Below are 22,919 nucleotides of genomic sequence, written 5' to 3' on the forward strand. Positions count from 1 at the left end.
ACACACACCAAACAAAAGAAGGGAGGCGCACTCCAATACAAACAAACCTTTGGCCAAAAGACCCACAATAACCCGAAACTCCCCCAAAGTTGAAAGAATTAGTCCTTAAAGAAAAGTATGAAAATAAAATAACCATTGACAGGTGGGAATATTGCTAGCCGCCATAAGTCTTAATGAAAAAAAGAAGCAAACCCACGCAAAGCTCACCCAGCCCGTTTGGCAACTGGATTGCAGACACGCAGTAATCCGGTGATCTTTTAATCCTTTTTTGGTTTCTGTTGGGTTCACCGAACAATCCTGGTGGCTGCGTCCTCCAAATTCCAGTGGTTTCCACCTGTTGCGCGTCATCTCCCGGTGACCTTTCCCCTCTCCCTCATTTATTATATTTGGTAAAAATAAACAGAATGAAAAATAATGTTCTTACACTAGGATTAGGCTCCTGATAAGTTTGAAGCCATCATGGCAATTACAATTAGGGCAGAAGACTAAATAATAAACACGTTAACGTTAATTACCAGTTACTGCACATCAAGATAGACTCGGGTGACCCTTACAACTATGTGCACATAAACACATCCAATGACGAAATGTGTCAAATAGAGCTCAGTCAGCTTGATGACATGCACCAGCTTGCAGCAGGTTTCCCTATAAAAAAAAACAAACAGTAAACTAAGAGAAGTACCTGTGGGCGTTTAAAGGTTTGTTTGGAGTTCAGTTGCTGTGTTGTCGGCTCGCTCCATCAATTGAACTTTAACTCCCACTTACAACGCTTGCATGAAAATGCCTGTCAGTCATCAGAGATGTGACTGTATCGGCTACCTATTTGCATTTAAGCCAGCTTTGCCTGAAACAGAAATCGATCTCCTCTTAATCACAATAGCCCGGACACAAACAGCACAACCAGAGCTGCATTCGCTCTCCACTTTGTATGTGCGAACTTGCTGGAGGAAATGTGATATGAGAGCTCACTTGTGCTATTCTTAAGTAGAGTTTTCTACACTTTCCTATCTGAGTCCACAGAGAGGGATTTCTAAATGAATCCTGTTGACTTCCTGCTCTTGTTTCACCTTCAAAAACATTGTGATATCGATCATGTGGATGCATCCTCGCTGTCCTTATGACACAGCAAAAGATTTTGGTCGCTGTCCTCTCAAATCATACCCCAGATTCCTTCCCCTTGTCTTTTCTTTAATTCCTTCCTTACTTCTTTTGTCAAGTTTGATGTCTTCAGTGTCGCCCCCTCCGCCCTCTCAGGATGAACTCCGTGCTCGGTGCAGCAATGCTGCTGCACAGTGTTGTTTTACTCTGGCAGACAATTATCTCTGAGATGCCTGAACAGAGAGAGCTGCTCTTCACGACAGCTTCCCCCTACCCCCTTAAATCTGTTCACGCTGCCCGTCACCCACTAAATGTTACACACACTGTCCTATGCACAAACACACACAGTCAAACACACTGACAACCCTAAAGCATTTTTCTAGCTTTTCATTTCCCTTGTATTTATTCTATTAAAACTGTGAGCACTAAAGCTCATCTAGCTCACACACTCACACACATACACACTACTTCAATCACTGTCACAAGCTGCAGGAAAAACCTCTCAATCAGCCCAACAACAGATGACAGTATATGCAAAAAAAAAAAAAAAAGCCATTTAAAGCTGAGCATATGCACCGCCTTCCTTTCTGTTTACCGCTCCTCACAAGTCTTCAAAATCTTTTTTTTATTGACAAACCACACCTTGAAGACCTTGGAGGTTTTTAAACGCGGTTAGAAAAGGTCATGACATTCAGAAATGGCATTCTCTTTGGGGAAATGGCTTGGATGTCTGGCCGTTAAATAAGGTTAGTTCTATCGGCTCGATTTCCAAGCTGTTTGGCGTCTTCAGCACTGCCGGCCTTGCGATAGTACTGAAGGCTCTGGGTGCAAGGTGTGGTGGTGTCACAGTGTGTGATACACTCCCCAAGAGGCTAATAAAAAGTGCAGCACACACATACTATATAACCGCTGCTGAGAAAGTTCCCATTTGGTGGTAATGGTGGCATGTGTGCATGGATGTGTGCATTAGTGGTGGATGGCTGGGGGGGGCTGCCGACAATTAATGATACACTTCTAAATGCACACTCTCCTGCACACTTTTATGCTAACGCAGTTCCCACTCCCCTCTTCAGTTCTTTGCATGCAATTGAAATGCAAGTGCTCTAGGTTAAAGCCTTGAAGGCCCCAAACAGAAACCATTAACCCTTTAGTATTCCCTTGGCCTTACTGCTGATGAGTTATTTAAGGATTTTGACAAGGATCCACCCTCTTTGCATTCACAAATGATGAAGAAAGGTCAGTGAACACGCTCAGAGATGCCTTTGGCAAAATAATCTCGGGATTCAATACACCAAGGCTGTATCGTCCTCTGAAGTGATGAACGCCCTCCTTCCATTCTTTTTTTTTATCTAAGTCCCCCTTCCTGCTGAATTACTGTAATGTGTTTGAAACAATCAATGGGCTGAGCTACTCGCTAGCCAGAGTCCTGTCACCATTGACATTGTTAATTAGCACTGAAGAATCCCAGGCGCTTTTGTCTGAGCACATTTTAAAAGAGACGAGCGGATTAGACCATTTTGCTTTACATTTGTTATTCCTAATGCCGTCTTGCACGGGGAGATCTTAGTGATGGTGGGTGGTTCCCCATGGACCGCCAGCCACAGATCTGTACCCCAACATGAAACAGCAAAAATAATTACTGGAGAGGGGCTTCTGTGCCTTTCACCAGAACAGTTAGCTATCATAGCAGAGATCAGAATCGGAGGGATATTCCCTACTTCCATTATTATTAATTTCCATTGCCTTTGTGTGTCTGCCACTAAATTAGATTTTAATAGAGTCTAATTTGCATTGTCTGTTGATATTTGAGTGATCAATATGTGTTTTGAGATGACTAACAACCCCCTTTCTTTGTTCCAAATCAGCCCAAACCTTGATATAGTCAAAAGAGGATTAATAAACAACCCAATAAAATATTTAATCATCTGAGCCCCTGTAGAAAAGAAAGAATTACATTTTTGATGAATGACTCTTCTTAGAGATGTTAAATTACTCTTAAAACAATAATCTCATTATATTCTCTATTTCATCAGACGCGACAAAAGTCAGTTCGTCCAAGTCTTAAGTGAGTAATTTCAAGACAAGTTTGTTAGTCAAGTTACTTTTTCCCTACCTCAGAAACTTAAGTCTTATCTGCAGTATCTGGTCTCTATGAAGAGAAAAGAGAAGGTATTAGTACCAGTCAAAAAATTATATTATCAGCAGATGGTTTTGGTCTCTTGGAAGGATGTAAAATTACAAGTATAAAATGCTAAATAATGCTAATAACACTTCACTAATGGGAGGTTGGAGACCCAATTTATCTGTTGGACCAAAGATTAAAGAAAAGGACTTCTTGAGTTTACCCAAAACTAGCCGTAGCGATTAGACCAGCCGGCTTTGAGATGTCTCGGTTGGGTAAATTTGGGTTATCCTGATTAACTAATTGTGCTTTCAAGGTAAGAAATGATTCAATTATATTGTACTTGTAGCCGAACAGTGTCAGACTTAAAATTAGACAGTTGTCATGTATCACACAAGGAGGGCATGTTGAAATTTTTACTTGTTTCCTTACCTTTCGAACTCTCGCTCTGGGTTTGGTACTTGTGCAATTTGAGTCTAGAAAAGTTTTTCAAAGCCTGTGATCATTTTGACTTCATATTTTTAGTTCATTTAGAATTTTTTCATTTTTTTCATTTCATTTTAGTATGCTGCGTAGGTTGCTGGGATGGGATGTCATTCTCACTTGGAGAAACTGTTTTAACAAGTAGTGTTGATGAGAAAGTGCAGTTATAATTGATCTTGGTTCACTTTTTGTCCTCACACATAATATAGGACACATTAACATTGATGGGGAGCTCAGTAATAGGATTCTCAGTCTTATTAACCAATAAAACAGCATTTTTTTAAATTGCTGGTGGAACCGTGATCATTATTTTCTAGACAGATGGCATTATCCCCTTTTATATGTCTACTTTGTGACCCTTTACATTCTTCCATAATTGCCTTTAATGGTACAAATGCAATATAATTGAACTGACATTTCCTGTGCTCACATTCACTGTCACGAGAGCAGCGAGTCGACTTGATGATGAATACTGTATGTAATTGTGAATCCATCTGCTCTGTTTCCAGCTTCAAAGAGAGGTGTGTGTGTGTGTGTGTGCGCGCGCGCGCGTGCATGTGTGTGTATGTTTTTTTACCACATGTATTGATATTTGCTGTTCTTGGTACCCAGCTGGGTTGAACCAGGGGTCAATCCACCAGTCCAATTTGTCGGTAAACGCAGACTTATTCCCCTCAGTGATTCCAGTCAATAATGTTTGACCTCATGTGAAAAAGGGAACACAAAGGCAGAGAGAGTGGTGCTCACATACTTTGGAGTTGCAGTCACCAACGCACAGTACCACATCAAAAGGGAAAGAGCATGTGTCACGATCATCAGTTCTGATATTTATGCAGCAATGGAAGTTGCATATCGATAGTGTCAGTGCAGCAGGAAGGATAAGCCTATAGAGGAAAGGCTGAAGTGGATGTGGAGTGTGGGGGGGGGTGGAGATGTGGAGGAGCAGATAAGGGCTTTTTTTTTTTTTTTTTTTGACAATCTGACACATTTTAGTGTGAGGTGATATTGTCTGCCTTTTATTCATACAACCACAAAAGTTATTGTCATTGAACAGAGTGCGCACAACTCAGCACTTCCAAATACTAGTCTAAAGGCTGGAAGGCACTCAAATTGGATGTGCGTCACACTTAACTTTCAAATGCACCCATTGTTTTTACTTGGCAGCATTTTGCAATGCATCAAACCACCTTGACTCATCTACTCTTAAACTGTGTTGATTTTCTGAGCCTTCTAAAAAATCTGCCAGGCCTACGCAGCTAAGGCTATTCACACTTAGAAGAGTGCTGTCTGGGTGGTGGAAAGTAAGTTAATTAAGTACAATTATGAGGTGCTTGAACTGAACTTAAAGAGATAAACTTCAATACAGTATAAGCAAACAGTCATCTCATAAAATAGAACACACTGTTATTAGTGGTTACTTTACAATATAATTCATGGTACAGTAAGTATCATAATACAGTGATTCTGCAATAAACAATACATTAGAAGACAATCATCTAACAATACATCATGATATTTGTCTACTGAAGATCGCAAAAGACCCCTAAAAATACAAATTGCAGGGAATTATGTTTTTATTCACTGCATTGTGGTGGCGGATTCACAGAATTTGACGTGAACAGAGATGAAACAATATATGGAAAAGTGCACAGAGTGTTAGCTCAGTGCCTTTCTAACACACACAACTGAAAAAAGGCTGATCTTCCAGAAAGCAGAACTGTTACAGAGTTGAAATGTTCAAAAGGAGAATGCAACTACAGCTCACAGAATTCTTTATAATCTGTGTGAATCAAGTTAGGAGTTATGACGTCAGGACTCTGGTGATTCGGATTATCACTGGAATGTGTTTGGAGCACTGACATGTTCTGATAAAGATATTGATATCTGGCACCAGTCTATCGGTAATCATATTGCAAGAGAAAACAACATGATACAGTGCTTTATCGATGCTTTTATCCAACCCGATTGTTGTAGGATTAAATACAGTTCTATAGATTAGATAGTTATAATCAGTTCCACCTTAAAAATGTACAATGATAAATACTGCTTACCTGTTAATGAAACACTGATACTAATCCAAATAGATGAGTTTCCTTTAAAGGTCACTGGGGTAATGATTATTGGTGATACTTAGGGTACTCGGCAGGAGTAGTGTAAATAATAAAGTATCATGATAACTGACACACCAGATGCACTTTCCAGCTTTAGAAATATTACCAAGCGTTAGTATTGTAGCAAAGATAATAGTATTTTCTCGATGAAGTCACAAACGTAGATCTTCATGAATGGATGATACAGTTGAGGAGGATAAGCTTCTCATAGCCATCTACAACACCAGTTACATGACTGGCCGCACAGGATGTAGCATTGCATAAGTTATAATGGGAGCTAGGAATTAGGTGGATACTGTACTGTACAGTCATAGGATGATCTGTCAGCACGACAAATATCTTTACTTTTCTTATTTTAATCTATTTGTTCAGAAAATATTTCCATGCTGTCATTTCTGTAAGACTTTGACTTGACTTTTTTAGGGCCGGTGCAACGCTCAACGCAAAGTGACATCGGGCCATGTTTCTCCAAACACTGAGTCGGCTTCAACTTTTCCAGCTCACCCTGCTGTGTTTTTTTTGGGGGGGAACCCCCTGCTGGACCCGCTGCCGCAGCCAAAACAGACTGCCCTCATTAAAATGAATGAGGAAAAACTATGGATTCAATGTGAATTTAAGTCCTGTTTACTTTTTGTCCCCACCCAAACACAATATATACAAGGATTACACATATTACTAGTTAACTGACTTAACTTTTGTTGGGAAATCATGTCCTGCAGTGCACCACTTTGTCATGTTTGGTTGTTGATGATAGAATAAAATATGCTGACAAATGTTATTTTGGGTAAATTTGTTGTTATATTTATCAAGTAATACAAAAATAATAGTTAGATTAATCAAAAAATATAAATGAATAATCGTTAGGTGCAGCCCTAGCCTTTTTATGTTGTGGCTTTGATACTTTTACTTTGATAAAGGATCAAAATATTTCTTTCAAAAAAATCTTTCTACATTGTCTTGTGTTGTTTGTAGAGCTGTATTATGATGTAAATCTGAACTTCTGTAAGCTGCATCCTTCTCGCTGTAATGTCATATGAAGAGCATCTATGTCGCACACATTCTGCCTTAAATACACTCTCCTGATTAACTGCATCTGACATCAGTGACTTAGTTTTTAGCCTCTTTGGTGCAGCCCATCTCCAGGACAGCAGACGGAGCCTATTAAGAATTAATTAACGGCAGCACAATTAGTTTTCTAGTTTCAGTATAAAAAGGGATTCATTCTCATTCCAGGCTGCTCTCTCCCACAGCTACGCGTGTCAAGAGGGTCATTTATGAAGCACCAGCCCGTCATTTTGGGTTTTATTTTGTTTCATAATTTTATTTTTGCAATGCACATTGTGGCAGGAGAAGCTGGAAGTGTGCGAATGTTTGTATCCAATTCCGAGACCTTCAGCTGTTAACTACTTAACGGATCCCTCAGTCTGTGAATTAGAAATGGAAGGTATTCACACACGGAGAGCAGACCGGGTTTTGTATTGTGTGTGTGTGCGTATGAAAGGCAGTGCCTGTACTGTCTCAAGCTGCTGTATGAAATACCCCTCTGAATCAATGGTGCTCACTTCAGGACACTATAGCTTTTATCTGAACCTCCCGCAGGCAGTCAGCTACAAGGTGGGGAGTAGAGACTGGAGTGCATTCACTGCCTCAGGTTCTGTCTTGGCGTAATAAAGGAATATTTCATGTGTGACGCTCTCACAGCCTATGGGCGTACACCATCTAAAGCAGACTTTGAACTAGCAATAATTAACGTAAACATATGGCGTGTGCCTCCATCGAGTTTTGCCCGTCCTCCGCGCAGCCTCGAGTAGCAGTGCGGCACCTGAGCTAGAAATAATCCACTGCACATGCTAATCACTTGGCAATTGATTTGGCCCTTTAGGTCCAACAATTTCTGTAAACCACATCATTGATCTTAGAGAAATCAATTAACAGCTCAGGGTGGGTAAATATGAAGAAAAAATATGGATCACTCTGCGTACTGTATGACCATCCGAGCAAATTCTGGCTGCAGCCCGTGTGCTCTTGTGCAGAGATGCGCGGCGTGAGCAAATTCTGGTCAGGTTCCACTAGCCCCAGGTGAACTGTGATAACCAGGCAGTCTGCAGTGATAAAGTTATCTTATATCCATCAAGAAGAAAATGCACTTAACCCTCCACATTCAGGCCTGCTGTGTTATCAGCACCATAATGGAAACTGATAAAAGAGAGCTGTCTTATCATAATCCTACATACATAACAGCAGGGAATTGCTATTTCAGGAGGCTTCAGGGCGAAAAGGGGATGGGCAGAGCGGAGAGGGTAGGAAGAGAGGGTTGCCTCCTGGTTGGAGATCAGATGTTATCTGGGCTGTATTGATGGAGCTGCTCATGGAGATGCAAGTGGCGTCGGTTTGTCGTCAACATTCCTCATAACTGGCCAGATTGTCGCTGTCATCACAGGGGCGCAGTAGCCAAGCAGCAGCTGACTCAGCGAAATCCTTGGGCCTGCAGCAGAAATAAAACCCTGATAAGCATTAAAAAGTGAGGGAGAGACAGAAGAGGGGGGCATGGGGAATTATTAGAGACAGAGTGAGAGACCCAAATATGAGAGGGAGATTATTATAGAGACAGAGGGAGGAAGAAGGTGGGAAGAGAGAAGGGAAAGTGGGGCTGCGTGAACTTGCTACATGCTGACACATTTGTTTGCATCCCTGTGCATTTTATTAAGCCTCTAACATTAAACAGATTTAGCTGGAGCAGCCAAAGTCATGGAGTAATTATGCTTTTGGAAATGCTGTGATTAAAAACCCTTGCTTAAAGGATCAATCCGCACCGTACTGCATTTTTTTTGTTGTTGTTGTTTATTCCCAGAACATGCTGATGTCGATTTAACCTCTAAATTTATATTAAAAAAAAAAAAAAAAACTGGGGGGAAAAACCTAGAAGGCAAAATTCATAAGTCATTTTAAAAATGGAGATTTATCTATCGGGCGTGCATATAAAGTACATCATTTGCAAGCCCATTGATTTCCCGCATAAAGCATGTCCTTGAATTGATAGGTCCAATAAACATACATTCAGGTCACTCTGAATTTTGGATTCCTCTCGAATGCCAGACACATAACTTCTGTATTCAATTCAAATAAAAGAAACGCACAAACGGTCTCTGTTTAAGGAGGAGGAGGAGGAGAGAGAAAGTGAGACGTCGATCAATAATGAAAAGGAACAGTATCTGTGCGGAGAATGCCGGAAATGTCCTCTCTGTTGGGATTCCTTCCTCTACCTCACACTGTGCTGAGGGCTCTCTTATGTGTCCAGATACCCCGCAGAGGCGTTGATTAAGTCAAGCTGAAGGCCAAAGCCTGCCTGCAATCGAGAGCCCCCAGCTCACTCAGTAAGCTATCAGGTGACCCGTCTCTCGCTCTCATTCACTCTCCAGTTAGATACTGATGCTGAGAAGAGCTATTAGAGCCTGGGCTTCGGCCCCAAAAAGCATTCTGCTGGGTGTTGATAACCGACAGGTACCAGGATGTGGAGCGCATGAGGGCAGGAGGGAGGGGTGGGGTGAGGATATGGCAGCACCGGGAGGCGGAGGAGGGTAAATGATCTCCGAAGGCCATCTTATTAATGGAGGCTTTTCATTACTAGCACTAATGCAAACGATTGGTGGGGCTAATGAGCTCGAAGGTTTGCGTGAACGAGGGCTCCGTGGAGCCAGAAGTGTGTGATGATCATAGCGGGAGACGAAGGTGATGAGTTTTGAACATCATATGTGGTCATGATGAGCATTTTGCTTGTACAAGACCAGGAGGAATGGAGAGAGAAATGGATGAATGAGCTGATGGGTCGGAGAGTCAATTGTACGCCGACTCAATATGGCAGGCTGCTACAGGCAAGAGGGTACAAGATGAATGATGGCGGGGCCAAGCGTATTTCACTGTCAGTGGATTGAAGTGAGGTAAAGCATGGGGATGTCTTCATCGCCTTCTATCAAGTGTTTGCACACCCTCGGTGTGTAAGCACTTAAAAGACGAATGAAGCACAGCACAGTCTTTGAAGGCGCGGCATCCCCTCATCAGATTTCATGAGCATTGCATGATATTCCATTCAGAGTCTTTACCGAACACCAGCGAAGTGCCCCAGGAAAAAAAAAATAAAGAGGAGCTTTTAGTGTGTGCTGCACTAAGTTAAGGACACCCTTGGTGGTTGCTGTGAACCTTGCATGTAGAGGGATTTAGCACGATTTCCAGTGTGGTGTGTACAGGATCAGTTCTGGCTCAGGAGTGTCTCATGTGGGCTCTCTCGGGGGAGCGGCGGCGGGGGGGGGACCAGAGGCCACTGATTGATGGTCAAGGACACTGAACCCCTCCCCCACCCCCCTTGCTCAGAGGAGCCCATCTCTGAAGCCATGTCCTCGGGGGGATTGGGATGCTGCCTGGCTGGCTGCCGCCTGTGCGCCGCTCACGACAGCCAGCTTGGAGAATACGACCAACTCAAGGGACGTCTCATCTGCTAAATGACAAACGAATGAATCGGAGACTCAATCCAACGCAAAAACGCAGGAGATTTTCTTCTATTCTTCTTGCCGTCCTGCTTTTTTCACATGTGCGTCACGGAACACGTGTGAAACTTAAGGCAAGCACACACGGATGAGGATTTCTGAATGACTTTGTACAAACCTGACATAAAAGCCGCGCATGTGACAGTTAAGAGGCTGAGAAGAGGAAGGGAAAGGAGCTCACGCTATCACTTAATGAATGATGATGTCCCAGTGAATTACAGTGCAGCGCATAACACTCGAGATGGTACTCAACACAAAACCCAGCATCGAGTGTCACTGTTGCATATTTCAGTATGATTCATTATCTGTGTCAACAGTGACGGAGGTTCAGGGCCTTAGCATTTGTTGTGCATATGATATGTGGGTGACAAAACTGCTGTCGGTGGAGATTTGAGAGAGAAGGGGGGAGGGAGCGAAGGACGAGAGAGAGAGCGGCTCGCACTCCCAGCACACTATTTAAAGCTGATGGCTCCAGTCCAGAATCAGAGAGAACCAGGGATTGTTATTTTCATGTGACTCTGGCTTGAGCTGGGGAGGCTCTAGTTTTCCATTTCAATTCGGTTGCAAAACAGTAATTGAAGCATATCGCTTTCATCTCCACTTATCTCCTCGGCTCCTCTCCCTTTAGAGCGCTGCTTGTCTTCCCGGCGTTTGCGCATCTTGACACTGTTGGTTTCTCTATGATATATTGTCTGGGATTCTGGTACTTCATTGTAGCTCGGCACTGATGTACATGGCAATTAAATTCAAACCCCAAAGAGGTAGAGCTCAGTCAGAGCCCCCCCTCCTCTTCCTCTTCCTCTCCCTCCTGTCCGCTGCTGCTGCAGCCTCGCTCTCGCACCCCTTTCAATCACTGTCTTTTTTTTTTTCCCAGCTCTCTCTTCCTTTGATTCCCCCTTCTTCTCCCCCGTATCTGTCTTTCTCTTGCGCTCACTCTCCGTCTGTCTGTCTTTTTCTCCTTCATGTTAATAAGCAGAGTAATGGTGTTGCAGGCAGTTCCTGGTTGGGGAGTTAATTAAAATGGCAAGTTACAACCCACACAGTCAAAACAATAGAGGCCCCAGCTTTTCGCAGTGACACAGGGAGACATTAAACAAGCCCAAAATCAAACACTCTGAGGAGGCAGGAACCCAGTAATACTGACTACCCCACCCCCCCACCCCCACCCTCACTTAACGCTCCCCTTTCTGAAGCACTGAGGGCTTTATTGTTACGCTCTCCAGCCCAGTCAACATTAGTCATAGCACAGATCTAGTAATTACCTTGTGAGTTCCCTGAACTGCTGCATGAAAAGCAGTTGTGTACAAGATATTAATGTGATTACTGCGGCATTCCGAGCCACAAACTATGCCGACACTGATCAGATGAGAATCTAAAGACTGGAAACAGTGACATCTGCCTATTCCCCACCCACGGCCGCACACACACACACACACACGATTTTGCTAGCGTGGCTAGCACAATGCCATGCACTCGGGCTCCGGCAACAGTGGGCCGGCTGAGCAGGACAGGAGCTGTTGTTGCTATGGTTACCATTTCTCGGCTCGCTCTCACAGCCCAGGAAAACTGTGTCATTATCCTGTACTTTGGATAGGAGAAGAGAGGGAGAGAGAGAGAGAGAGAGAGGGAGAGGAGGGAGGGATACAAAGAGAGAGAATGAGGGAGAAAAGGGGGAGACAAAGATAGAAAGGCAGAGACAAGGAGAAAGAAGAAGAGGGCTGCAGTTCACGCGGGCCAGCCATGCATCTAACACGCACATCATCCAAATTTGCAGCCATTTGTGCTCCTCTATTTTCTTTTTTTCCTGCCCCCCCCCCCCCCTTTTTTTTCCTGTCCGTCAGCGGAGCTATAGTTTTCACTCTAATAGGTAAACAACTTCAGTGCTGACAAATAATGCTTGAAAATATCAGGTGAAAGCAGTGCTGTGTCAGGTAATAATGGGATGGCTTTCTGTTTTTTTTTTTTTTTTTACTCTCCCTGGCATCTCCTGTTAAAATTGTCACCAACGAGCTATTATGTTGGTAAAAAAAAAGATCAATCTCTGCGCCGTTGTATTTATTTTAACACACACCAACAGCCATATGCCGCTCTGATGACAACCAGCACGGGTACTATTGAATGATTACACGTCCCACAATACCAACAGCTCAGTGGGATAACAGTCCTCTTTAACGATCCTTTTAGAGACATTTCTTACCTCAGAAACACATGAAGAGATGTTTTTTACTTGTTCACCACGGCATGTGTGATTGTGTGTGTGTGTGTGGCTATGTACTTTGCTCGATGGGTTTGTGCAACGTGAGGTCCACATCATAGGAGTTACATTGTGAACTAATTACATGGCCGTGTAAATAGAGGCACCCTGCTGATATGGGCTGTGCACCACATGATTTCCCCTGGTAGAGTGGAGGCAGTTTGCACTGCCTCACGGTGTTCTGTGTGTCTGTGTGTGCGTGTATGCTTGCGTGCGTGCGCGTGTGCAGGCATGCATGTGACCTGTACATACAGTCTATATGTGTGTGTGTGTGTGTGTGTGTGTGTGTGGGTGCTGAGGGGGAGCATGTTTTGCAGCCTGTGAGGTGTGCTTTATTGAGCTACAAGCTAAAAAGAGTGTGTCTGCGTCGAGGCACAGTAGCCCCTCCAAATGAAAGGCTGCCCTCTCCCTCTCTGCCCGCCTGACGCAGCTCTCCAGAGAGACCTGTTCATATTACTGTGGCCGTCCGCTGGTCAGAGGAACACAAACAGCACAAAACAAAAGCGCCTTCGATAGGAAAGTGAAGAAAAGGCTTCATCTACTCTCTTCTTCTCCGCTGATGGCTTTTTTTAAACACTAATATAAAATAGAGGAACGAGGGAATAAATGTTTTGTCACACAGCCAGAAAATGCAGTATTTTAGAATCGTGGTGGCGAGCTGTACAGTTTGAATGAGCCTTCTCTTTATTTCGGTATTTCTATTCCAAAGTATTTTATAGTAATCTTGCCACTGGTTTGTGTGTTGCGCCATCTAGTGGTGGTGTTATCACTGCGGTGGCAAGTCGTAGTGACTCAGTGACAGCAGCAGCATGGCGACTTGGCTTGAAGACATGAGACAGTGGCCCCCCGTTACTGATTCTTTATATAGATGCCAATCTAAATCTTCTTCAGATTTTACATCTTATACACTGGGCACTTGACGGCTAATCGAGAATAAGTTTGACCATCCACCACATTTCATGTGATAGTTTTTAAGATGATTTCATTATTTGCCCGACAATGAGCAACAAAACTACTACTGACTGCTGGTCACTCATAGGGGGTCAAAATTCCAATTTTAACCTATTCATCCAGGATAATTATAATATTCTTGATCATCTTGGTCCTTGGAAATGTATGTAAAGTGAAATTTTATGGTCTCTGACAGAGGCAGTGTTTTATATTCAGTTTTTTCCCCAAAGCTTACACTCACCTCAACTGTTGGAACAGCTGAGGGCTTCACAGGTTTTTAACAATCTCCTAGATGTCTTTTTTTAAAAAGTAAACTTGCTTAGAATGTGAAGATAAAAGTAGAAAATTCAACTAAAGAGCGACTTCCTGTATAAAATTCCTTGGGGGTTTTTATCAAATAACTGTTTGATGAGCCAAAAAGATAAAACTGTCATATATATCACGAAACAAAGTTAGAGAATATTCCAATTAATGAATACAAATATGAGTGGCATTTTTTAGATTTTAGTTTATCTCCCTCCTTGCGTACTTCGGTACAACCTCTTGCGGTAATATGATTTTCAAGGCAATCAGCAGAATAACTGTGGGCAGCATACTATTCTGCAAGCCACTGATGTGTCGAAACTTTACTTTCCTTCCAATGTTTTTCAGTGTTATGTTGTGACATGCTTGACTCGACAGCCATGTCGATTAGCTTTACTCCACCTGCACCCGCTCCACCTGCTGAGTCAGATCATAGACATGTGATGAGATGTTCACTGTAAAGATTTAATTCTAGTGACTGGGCTGTGTAGTCAAATGTTTTAATCACATTATTGGAACCAGTGGAGTAAATCACTGTACATAAGAGTTGAAACTATATCCACGTTAGCCAGCTAAAGGTGTGTTACCAATTGGTGTTAACATTATAATGATGTTATATATAGTGGTATGTCATATTTTTTCTGATAAAAAAAGGACCTTTACATTGTGGTGTTGGTTCTTCTACAGTACTGGACCGGTGAACTTCTTCCACACTGGTCAGAATGCTGAGTGGGTTGTGAAGTATGAGATTCTCCTCCAAATGGAGAAGACAACCTAAAATAGTGGCTGTGCCACAGTAATTGCAGTTTTTAGGGTCTCATTTGGAAGCACCGCACCAAGCTGACTGTGGGTTTTCAAATGCTGGGCGCCGCCGAGTGAAAGTGCAATCACAACTAATCAGAGCTTCTCTTGTTTCCCTGCCCACAGCGCCCAACACTGCACCCTATGGGAGCACAGGAAGCGCATACGTCCCGCTGGCCTGCCGATACCTGGTCCTGGCTCTCTCCTCCTTCATCAGCGTGTACTAGCAGAGGCCAGCCCAGACACAATGACTGTGGAGAGCATTTATGAATCCTTTTTGACATTGCTGATGGCTGGAATCACATCTGGTACAGTTTGTTGAAAAGCCGTTATGGGGGAAAATAATCAGCGTTACTTTGTGTGGGGAACCTTTTTTTCTCTCTCTCTCTCTCTCTCTCTCTCTCTCTCTTTCTCTCTCTCTCTTTGCTTTTTGGTGAAATTTTATGTCATGTAAATACTATGATGTTTTTTTTAATTATTATTATTTCTTTCTTTTCTCATTGATTGACCTTGTGAATCAGTGCTCAGCCCCTCCCCTGCCGCACCCCCCCCACTCCACCTCCACTCATATCAGAAAGCTCCCAAACTTCCCAAATGAGTTACACTTTTATGCCTCTTTCTCTGGGAGGCAAAGGCGCAAAATTGACATTTTCATCAGTTTTTGTACATGGCTAAAAAGACGCAAATGTGCCAAGTCTCTCAGTACACACACAATTACCATACCAATGTTGTAATGAATGTATTATGGGTTGTTGAACAAAGGAAAGACATTTAGATTCCTAATAATACAAATTCAGATTATGGAGTGTGCTTAAAAAAAAAAAAACTCAGAAAAAAAAACAAAAGAACATAAAAGGCAGGGCTTTTTCAGGACCTGTATTGTCATGATTACTCAATAGATGGATGAACAGTGTTGAAGGTGTGCTTTGTTGTATTCTGAAATGGGTCCTTCAGTTACTATGCCTGCCTCACAGATTTGATCAGGCAGCCGTCAAAGTAGCAAAGTATACTGTATCGTATCTTTATATTTTAATATAGTGTAGGCTTTTGTTTCAAGTGGGACCAGCTTTTCTCATTCGACCAAGAACATTAACACAGTCCATGACCTTTGTACAGTATTGAGGGAGGAACATCGCTGCCCTTTGTTTACATTTTTCTTGAAAATATAAATACTACAGTATATCCATGTTTTTTTTCTTTCAGTGAGTCCACATACGCGAATGTCGCAATGAACCGTTGCAGTCGAGAGGAAAAAAGCAGAGCCCAAGATCAACTGTTTTTAGCTTGTCTCTTAAAGACTGCACTTCTTTCAAACATGCCGCATCCAGTGGGCATCTGAGCAAAGGGTTTGTCTCTGATCGTGTTGCGTACCTACAGCACTGATCATAAGAAAACCCACAGCTGCACACTGTAGATGGCTTGAAGTTTCTGGCTTCAACTGTTGGCATGCTTCTTGGATAGTGGATTCTGAGAAAGCAGCGCTCTGCATTGTATTGGCCTGTTTTCCCTCACAGAAAACTCAGTTCTTAACTGTATCACAGTCTTCTTAACAGTAAATATAGCTTCTCCATTGTGCCGCTTAACAGATAAAGGAAGTCAAAGAGAGCCAAATGCCGTGTAACTTAAGATTTTGCGAAAAGAGAGTAGCAAATGAAACCTGCTTTGGCTCCGTCCTTCTCACGTTAATAATGACCAACAGAACACGAAGTAAAGCTCATGAACAGGCTCATCACTACAAACATGGTCTAAGGTGCTAGCAGCTCCTCCGAGACAAGTCCGGTTTATTGTCCATGGGGCCGGTGAACGTCCAGCAGAGTTGAGAATAAATTGAACCATGAGGTTGTTTAATATATCATTATATATATCTGTACAATGTGGCTTTTCTGTTCTCCAAAATCAACCATATCAAGGCTCCAAAAAATGACGTTACTGTAAAGGTTTAATTTTTTGACATGTTTGGCATATTCACCAACCCATGGTGTAAACAGAGATACTGTACTGTAATGCCTTAATAGTACCATAAACATTAAACGAACCTCCTTTAAAAAAAAGACACTTCCAGACAATAAGATAGAGCTCATTTGTTGACATTGCTGATTATTGAATGTTCATGAACATATAGCCGACTTAACTTACAAAATTAGGCATTATATTCAGTACAAAAAACAAACGATTATCAACCTTCCGTTTGGCTCTCGCAGGTATTTTCAAGTAAGCCAGTTGCATCCGATGAAAATGCAGTATTTGTCGTACAGGTTATCATGTTTGAAACTCTTTTTTGGATTTGGATGGATGTTATATTTTGTCCCGCCATTCGAGGGGACTGACGGTACCCAAGTCCACACAGTATCTTCACATGAACTTGTAACTGCAAACCTATAGAGAAATAGCCATCGCAGTTAAAAGACTTAAAGCACAAACAATGTTATTACTTTTTACGTTTCGTGATGATTTGTTTTAAAGGTCTGCTGAACATTATTTTTTTTCTTTTATTGTTTGTACTGAAATTGTTATCAGCTTGTTTTACAAATTATGAAAATACTGCACCATATGATCTTGTTTAAATGTTAAGGTATAATGAAAAATGGGTCAGAAGTATATTTATTCTCTTCCTTTATGAAAACAATGTATAAAAAAAAAAATAGATTTGAAACATGTAAAACTGGATATGTGACATTTATTTGAATGAGGCACAGTATGGCATAGTTTATAATGTTGTCGGGTTCATTTTAGATGCCATAACTGTTGTTGATTTTTTGTCGGACGAGTACATTAAAATGAACAATGTTTGCAATCAAATTACCTACTTTTTGAAAAAGAGAGGGTGTGAACCAATATAACAGTATTATAGAACAGAATCAATGTGTGTATATTTGGAGAAAATAGGATACCTTTTGATCTGTAGAGCCAGTGTGTAGTCATAGTTTTCACACACTCGCGTGTTTGACGATGTGCAGAGAGTATGGTTGTGCTGCATGTCAAAGTTAACCTGTGTTTTTTGAGGTGGCCATTTTACAGATATTCACACTTTTTATGAATGGAACCAGTTTCTTTTATTCCCGTTTGGTTCTTAAATCTGGTCTAAGAATACATACCTCCTACAGACCGCCAGGCTATGTTTGTTTGTGATTTATTTGAATCAACTTTGCTGATGAACTAAAAAAGAAAAAAAAACACCTGCTTTTCAGACTCATGATGATTTTTGTGGCACATTGTTGACAGTTCTGAGTTGGTTGCTTGTCTAAGAGGTTAAGACCATGCTAGTATTCCATATGAAATGTACTGGATGTTGATTATTTTTGAATAATGGTATTAACAAGTCCCTTTTATCAAATCACTATTATTTGCAATAAAAGTCTTCATGTTCAATATAAAAACCCACATCTGAGTTAATGGGCACTCGAAGGGGTTGTCAGCAGCAACGGGACAGTTTGAGCGCCGTCGTGACAACGTCCAGCTCAAAGCGTAAAAATGTCCCGGCGCTACATTCTGCAGTGTCAGTTCTGCAAGCAAACCTCTCATTTTTGAATTCCACAAGCTGTGATAACATTTATTTTGTCGTCTTGTTGACTAAACTACAAAATAGGTAACTTAAGCATGCCTGTCTGCTCAGCCGAAGATGGTACGTTAGTGAGACAGCGGTCACATCACACATTTATATTTTAATTTAAATCGGGATCGCTGATAATTAGTGAAAAGAGTCGAGTTAATGTGGCTAAAACTCACGGTTCAGTCGTTAACGTCAGCTAGTTCTGGACTGGATCAGTTTAGATGACATCTGGTATCTTCAGCTTTTAATACATGATTTACCAGATCTCTGTCATTGTTATCAGAAGTAAACAACTGGATGGCAGTCACCAGTAAACACACACCGACTTCTATGTTGTGATAAGCACCATGAAAAGGGATCTGAGGTGGCCAAAAAACAAGAGAGAAGAGAGGTTCGACCAGAAAGTACCGAGAATTCAAAGGGTGTTTTCATTTTTTTTGCACAGCAGTATGCCTCGGTATTCGCTGGTTATGACTCAGTGATCACAAATTCCAAGTACAGGTCTAACCTCTCTCTTCTCTTTTTTGTTCTCATGACATGTCCTTGGATCCAAAGAGGGCCTGTTTTTTTTGTTTTTTTTTTTGGTACCTGCAGTCGTGAAGTAGCTCTCCTCAGCCAATCTGCTGACATTTGCTCTCTCTCTCTGTAGAAGTGATAACAAAGGGAACTAAAGGGGTGAACCCGATCACCCTGTTTTGTTCGGAGACGGCGAAAAGGAAACAAAGCTATACGTCTAAAATAATGTCTAACATCAGTTCTCACGTCGTGTTAACGCGATGCTTGAGCACTTCTGCGGTGTAAGGCCTCCACAGTTTTCTTTTGAACCCTGTTCTCTGCAACCCCTGGCTCAGATTCAAATTCGGGGGAATATTCTCTTTTTGTTCAGTGTGGCTTGATTCATTGAGTCGTCTTAATTTTGCTGTATCATGCATATTTGATCCCCTCCCCTCTGCCCTCCAACTCAGTATAAATCCTCCTGAGCCCAGATGGCCAGATGCCACAGTACATAGGATTGCCCACAGTTTGCACTGCATCATCATCATTGACTGGAGCGTGTCGCTCAGTGTATACGATCCGGAGATATTTACACGCATTAATCACTCACACACGCTCAGCCTGTCCCATAATGCATCTGGGGTCTATCAATATTACTTCTTTCTTTCTTTTTTTTTTGTTCCCCCGACAGCATGAGGCTTTCGAGTACACTATGACCTGAATTTACACGCTCGGCTCAAACATCCACAGTGGTTGTGTGACCTACCTCTTAAAAGTTCAGTTGAAAAAGCCGTGTTGATGCGCGGGCTGAAAAGAGGCCACGCCACCCACCTGCAGAGATCACTGCCTAACCTCGCGCTCCCGGCTGACAGCGGAGAGGGGGAAAAAAAATCCCTCCACTTTTAAATTTAAGATAAGAGGATTTTAAATATTCATGCCAGCACGTATTATTACGGCCCCACAATCCCCACCCGGAATTTTTAAGTTCCCACTTCCAATGCATCCTCCTCCTCCTCCTCCTCTTCTCACTCCTGCATGTATCAGAATCATACTGTCCTGTTTGAAGACGTTTATTACACAGATCGGATTTGTTGCATCGTGAAACAGCGACTGTTTAAACTCTCAGAGGGGGACAGATATTTGACTACATGTGCCTTTTAAAAAGTATTTTATCAATCATAACCCCTCATTCAGAGCATTACTGCCACAACACGCTGAGGTAATCTAGCTGTAAAAAACATGGATGAAATTATCGCTCGCTCTGTAATATTCTCTCCGTTGGCTATTTATAGCGTCACCCGAACAATCGATGTCTTGACACAGGAAACCGAAGCGCTCCACATAGGTTGCAGATATCGTATAAATATCTGACTGAAGACAAGTGGTGTCGTCAAAAATCACTGTGTTATTCTGACAGTATAACCCCCAAGTAGAACGGCAGATAATGAAATGTCATCTTTATTGTAACAACAATGATTAACGCGCAGCGAGAGTTCAGTGTAATAGTGTGTATTTATCATCTAAGGGAACGGAAACAGGGTTCAGACTGGACAGACGAATACTCCCAACCTAACCGCCGAGATAAATGTTCGTAATGTACGTCTCTGCAAAACTCTGGATATGTTGAAACTTGAACCTATTCAGAAAATTGTCCTGATGTCTCGTTAAACACGTCTGGCACAAATTTTCTAGTTTGCGCTTGGTGTTGAAGCGGCACCTCAAACAACGTGTTCTTGCCGCATCTCACCGAGCAGCCGTGTCGCCATCTCAGCTCCTGCGCAGCTAATACGGACGTGACGTTGTAAGAAAAAATGCTGATACGACAAATGTGAAACGCAAAAATTCGAAGGTGTCCGGCGTTTGCAGAGACGCACGTGTGCCAGCATTTAAATTCTGGCTGAATGACTCGCCTGTTTGTTTTCACTTCTTCGGTGTTGACAGGGACGTGTTTGACGGGCCTGCTCATTAATCTTGTCTGTGATTGACAGGCTATACCTGACTCACGTCTAAAAATGTCCCTGCTGCAGATAAAAACAAAAAAACAAACAAACAGCAAGAAATATTTAGCCAAATTATTTTTTTTGGGGGGGGGTGGACGTCACTGAGGGAAACATCCTGATAATGTGTTGCCAACAGAAGCTGATGTTGGGAGGCGAGGCAGCATGTTGTAGTGGCATAGAAGCACATAATTCTTTACAGATTATTGTGATTTGTCCGCCCAGTACCGTAAAAAAATTAAGGCAGAACACACCTTAGGTTATGGATTTCACGCTGTGTTACGTTGTTTATTTGGCTCTTCACGAAAGGCGTCTGTGGCCGTTGTGAGCAGGAGAGAGGAGAGTGGAGCAGCTGTGAGACAGGACTTCCTGCTGACCCTGCGGTTAATGAAACTCTTCCTGTGCCTTTGTCAGTTTTAACCGGGAGATTGTGTCATGCTGCACGCTGGCGCCGCTGCCCACTTTCCCTGAGCAGCATACTGAGTCTTCAGTATCAACCCTCTGTTTTCTCTGAGTGCTAGCATTCAGCATGGTGGAAATGTTTGGTGCACAGCGGGAACAAAAAAAAAAAAGCAACCCGTCCTGTCAAAAAGAAGACAGAAGGAGGAAAAGAAAACCTTCCTCTATGAACCAATCTTTGGGCAAGTTTCATTCAGCTGTAAATGGAAAAAAAGAAAAAAAAGAAAAAAAACAAAAAACATCAAGTTTTTCGAAATAGGCCACTTACTTTTTTTCTTCCTCAAACATTTCAATTGGTACAAAACAGTGAGTAATTTTCTGACTCTCCGTTTTTCTTTGAAATCCCCTCCGATAGTGCGGCAGCTGCCAATGTAGGCAGGGACGTGCTATTTTAAAAAGAGGTTGCATCAAGAATTTGTCAACCTGTCCCTCATTATTTCCACTGAACTGGAAAATAAGTTGCCAGGCAATGATGCACAGCCTGAGATAATGCCCGGGTTTTTAAAGCGAGCTATCTAAGCCAGGTCTCTCCACGATGCCGACGACTGAATCACACTCCGCAAAGTGTTTTCACGTGAGGCTCCGGGGCAGTTGTCAGGTTTTTTTTTTTTTTTCCCGCGAAGGAGTGAGCGGCAGGTTTTTGCCAGAGAGAGAGTGCCATCATTTGACTGACAGCAAAAGTAATCCTATTTTGTATTTGTCTCCACGCCTCAAAAGGCAGATTACACATTGTTTTATGCGCACTGAACGACACAATAAATCAGTTCTTTGTAGCAGCAGCTCATCATCAAGTGTCTTCTGTGTCGTGTTTGTTTAAAACGGAGTGGCCTCCGGTAGAGTTCAAGGTACGAGGTGCAGCGTTTCTTCTGTTTCTGTGATCTGAATATGCCAATTTTTGTTCTTTTTGCTAAAAAATAAAAAAAAAATAAAAAAAAAATGGGAGCGGACATTTTAAGGTTGATGGGAACATCCTAAATTTTATTTTTCGCTTTGGATTTTTTTTTGTTGTTGTTTCTTTCTGTCTTTGTTTCTTTCTTTTGTTTTGTTTTTTTCAAATCTCCATGCTGAAAAATAATGTGATGAGAAGTCTGGAAGGGAAATGTTTACTCCGTTAGCCACCAGGGATTATAGTTGTACATTTATAGGCTCTAGATCACTGGAATGATATATATGGCTTTAAGTGGCATTGATATATCTATATATAATATATATAAATATATATTGATATTTGTCCAGGATTAAGAAAATTCATGTACTTTAATTACTTTAAAGCTTACATTGTGTATAGCACGTATGCAAGTCCCATTTTCATCATGTTTGATGTAATTTTGTAGCAGTGGTTTGATACTAATAAATGGCAGTCGATGATGGAATTGTAGACTGTGTTTGTGTTGATACTGATGTGACCTTTGCAGCCGCTCTTGACAAACACTGTGACGCTTTCATACGAGTTCAAGAGGAAGCGGTTTGACTGAACGTACTCACTCTCCAACCGTCTCTGGAATAAGATAATTTATTCATGTTACAGACTAAAAATATCCCAGTCATCCATTTAATGAGCAGATCCTAAGTGATTTCCTTTGTGTGGCCCATGTGTCGCAGGAAAACAGCTCCCAGTGTTTAAAAAACAAAACAAAACAAAAAAAAAAACACTTTGATTTATTGGTTTTTAAATTTGCATTTAATGGAAATTCTTTTCACGCGGAGTCGTGTCCTGTGACAGTCGACAGCAATCAAAAAACACGTGTGGGCTT

General features: G+C 41.9%; 1 protein-coding gene across 5 annotated transcripts in view; it reads left to right on the forward strand.

The window, feature by feature from the left end:
- Nucleotides 1–21,379, forward strand: part of negr1 (neuronal growth regulator 1) — a 150,663-nt gene extending 129,284 nt beyond the window's left edge. For 2 of the 5 annotated variants that reach the window (XM_037114689.1, XM_037114690.1), the window contains one exon: nt 14,791–21,278. In XM_037114689.1, coding sequence (XP_036970584.1) covers nt 14,791–14,891 — 101 coding nt within the window. In that variant the 3' untranslated portion in view covers nt 14,892–21,278. Of the gene's footprint in view, nt 1–6,237; nt 6,416–14,790 lie in introns of those variants that run through there. The other 3 variants (XM_037114691.1, XM_037114693.1, XR_005077743.1) reach the window with 2 other exon arrangements.
- The last annotated feature ends 1,540 nt before the right edge of the window (nt 21,380–22,919 follow it).

Source organism: Acanthopagrus latus, chromosome 11, assembly GCF_904848185.1.
Source record: "Acanthopagrus latus isolate v.2019 chromosome 11, fAcaLat1.1, whole genome shotgun sequence".
Classification (NCBI taxonomy): Eukaryota; Metazoa; Chordata; class Actinopteri; order Spariformes; family Sparidae; genus Acanthopagrus; species Acanthopagrus latus.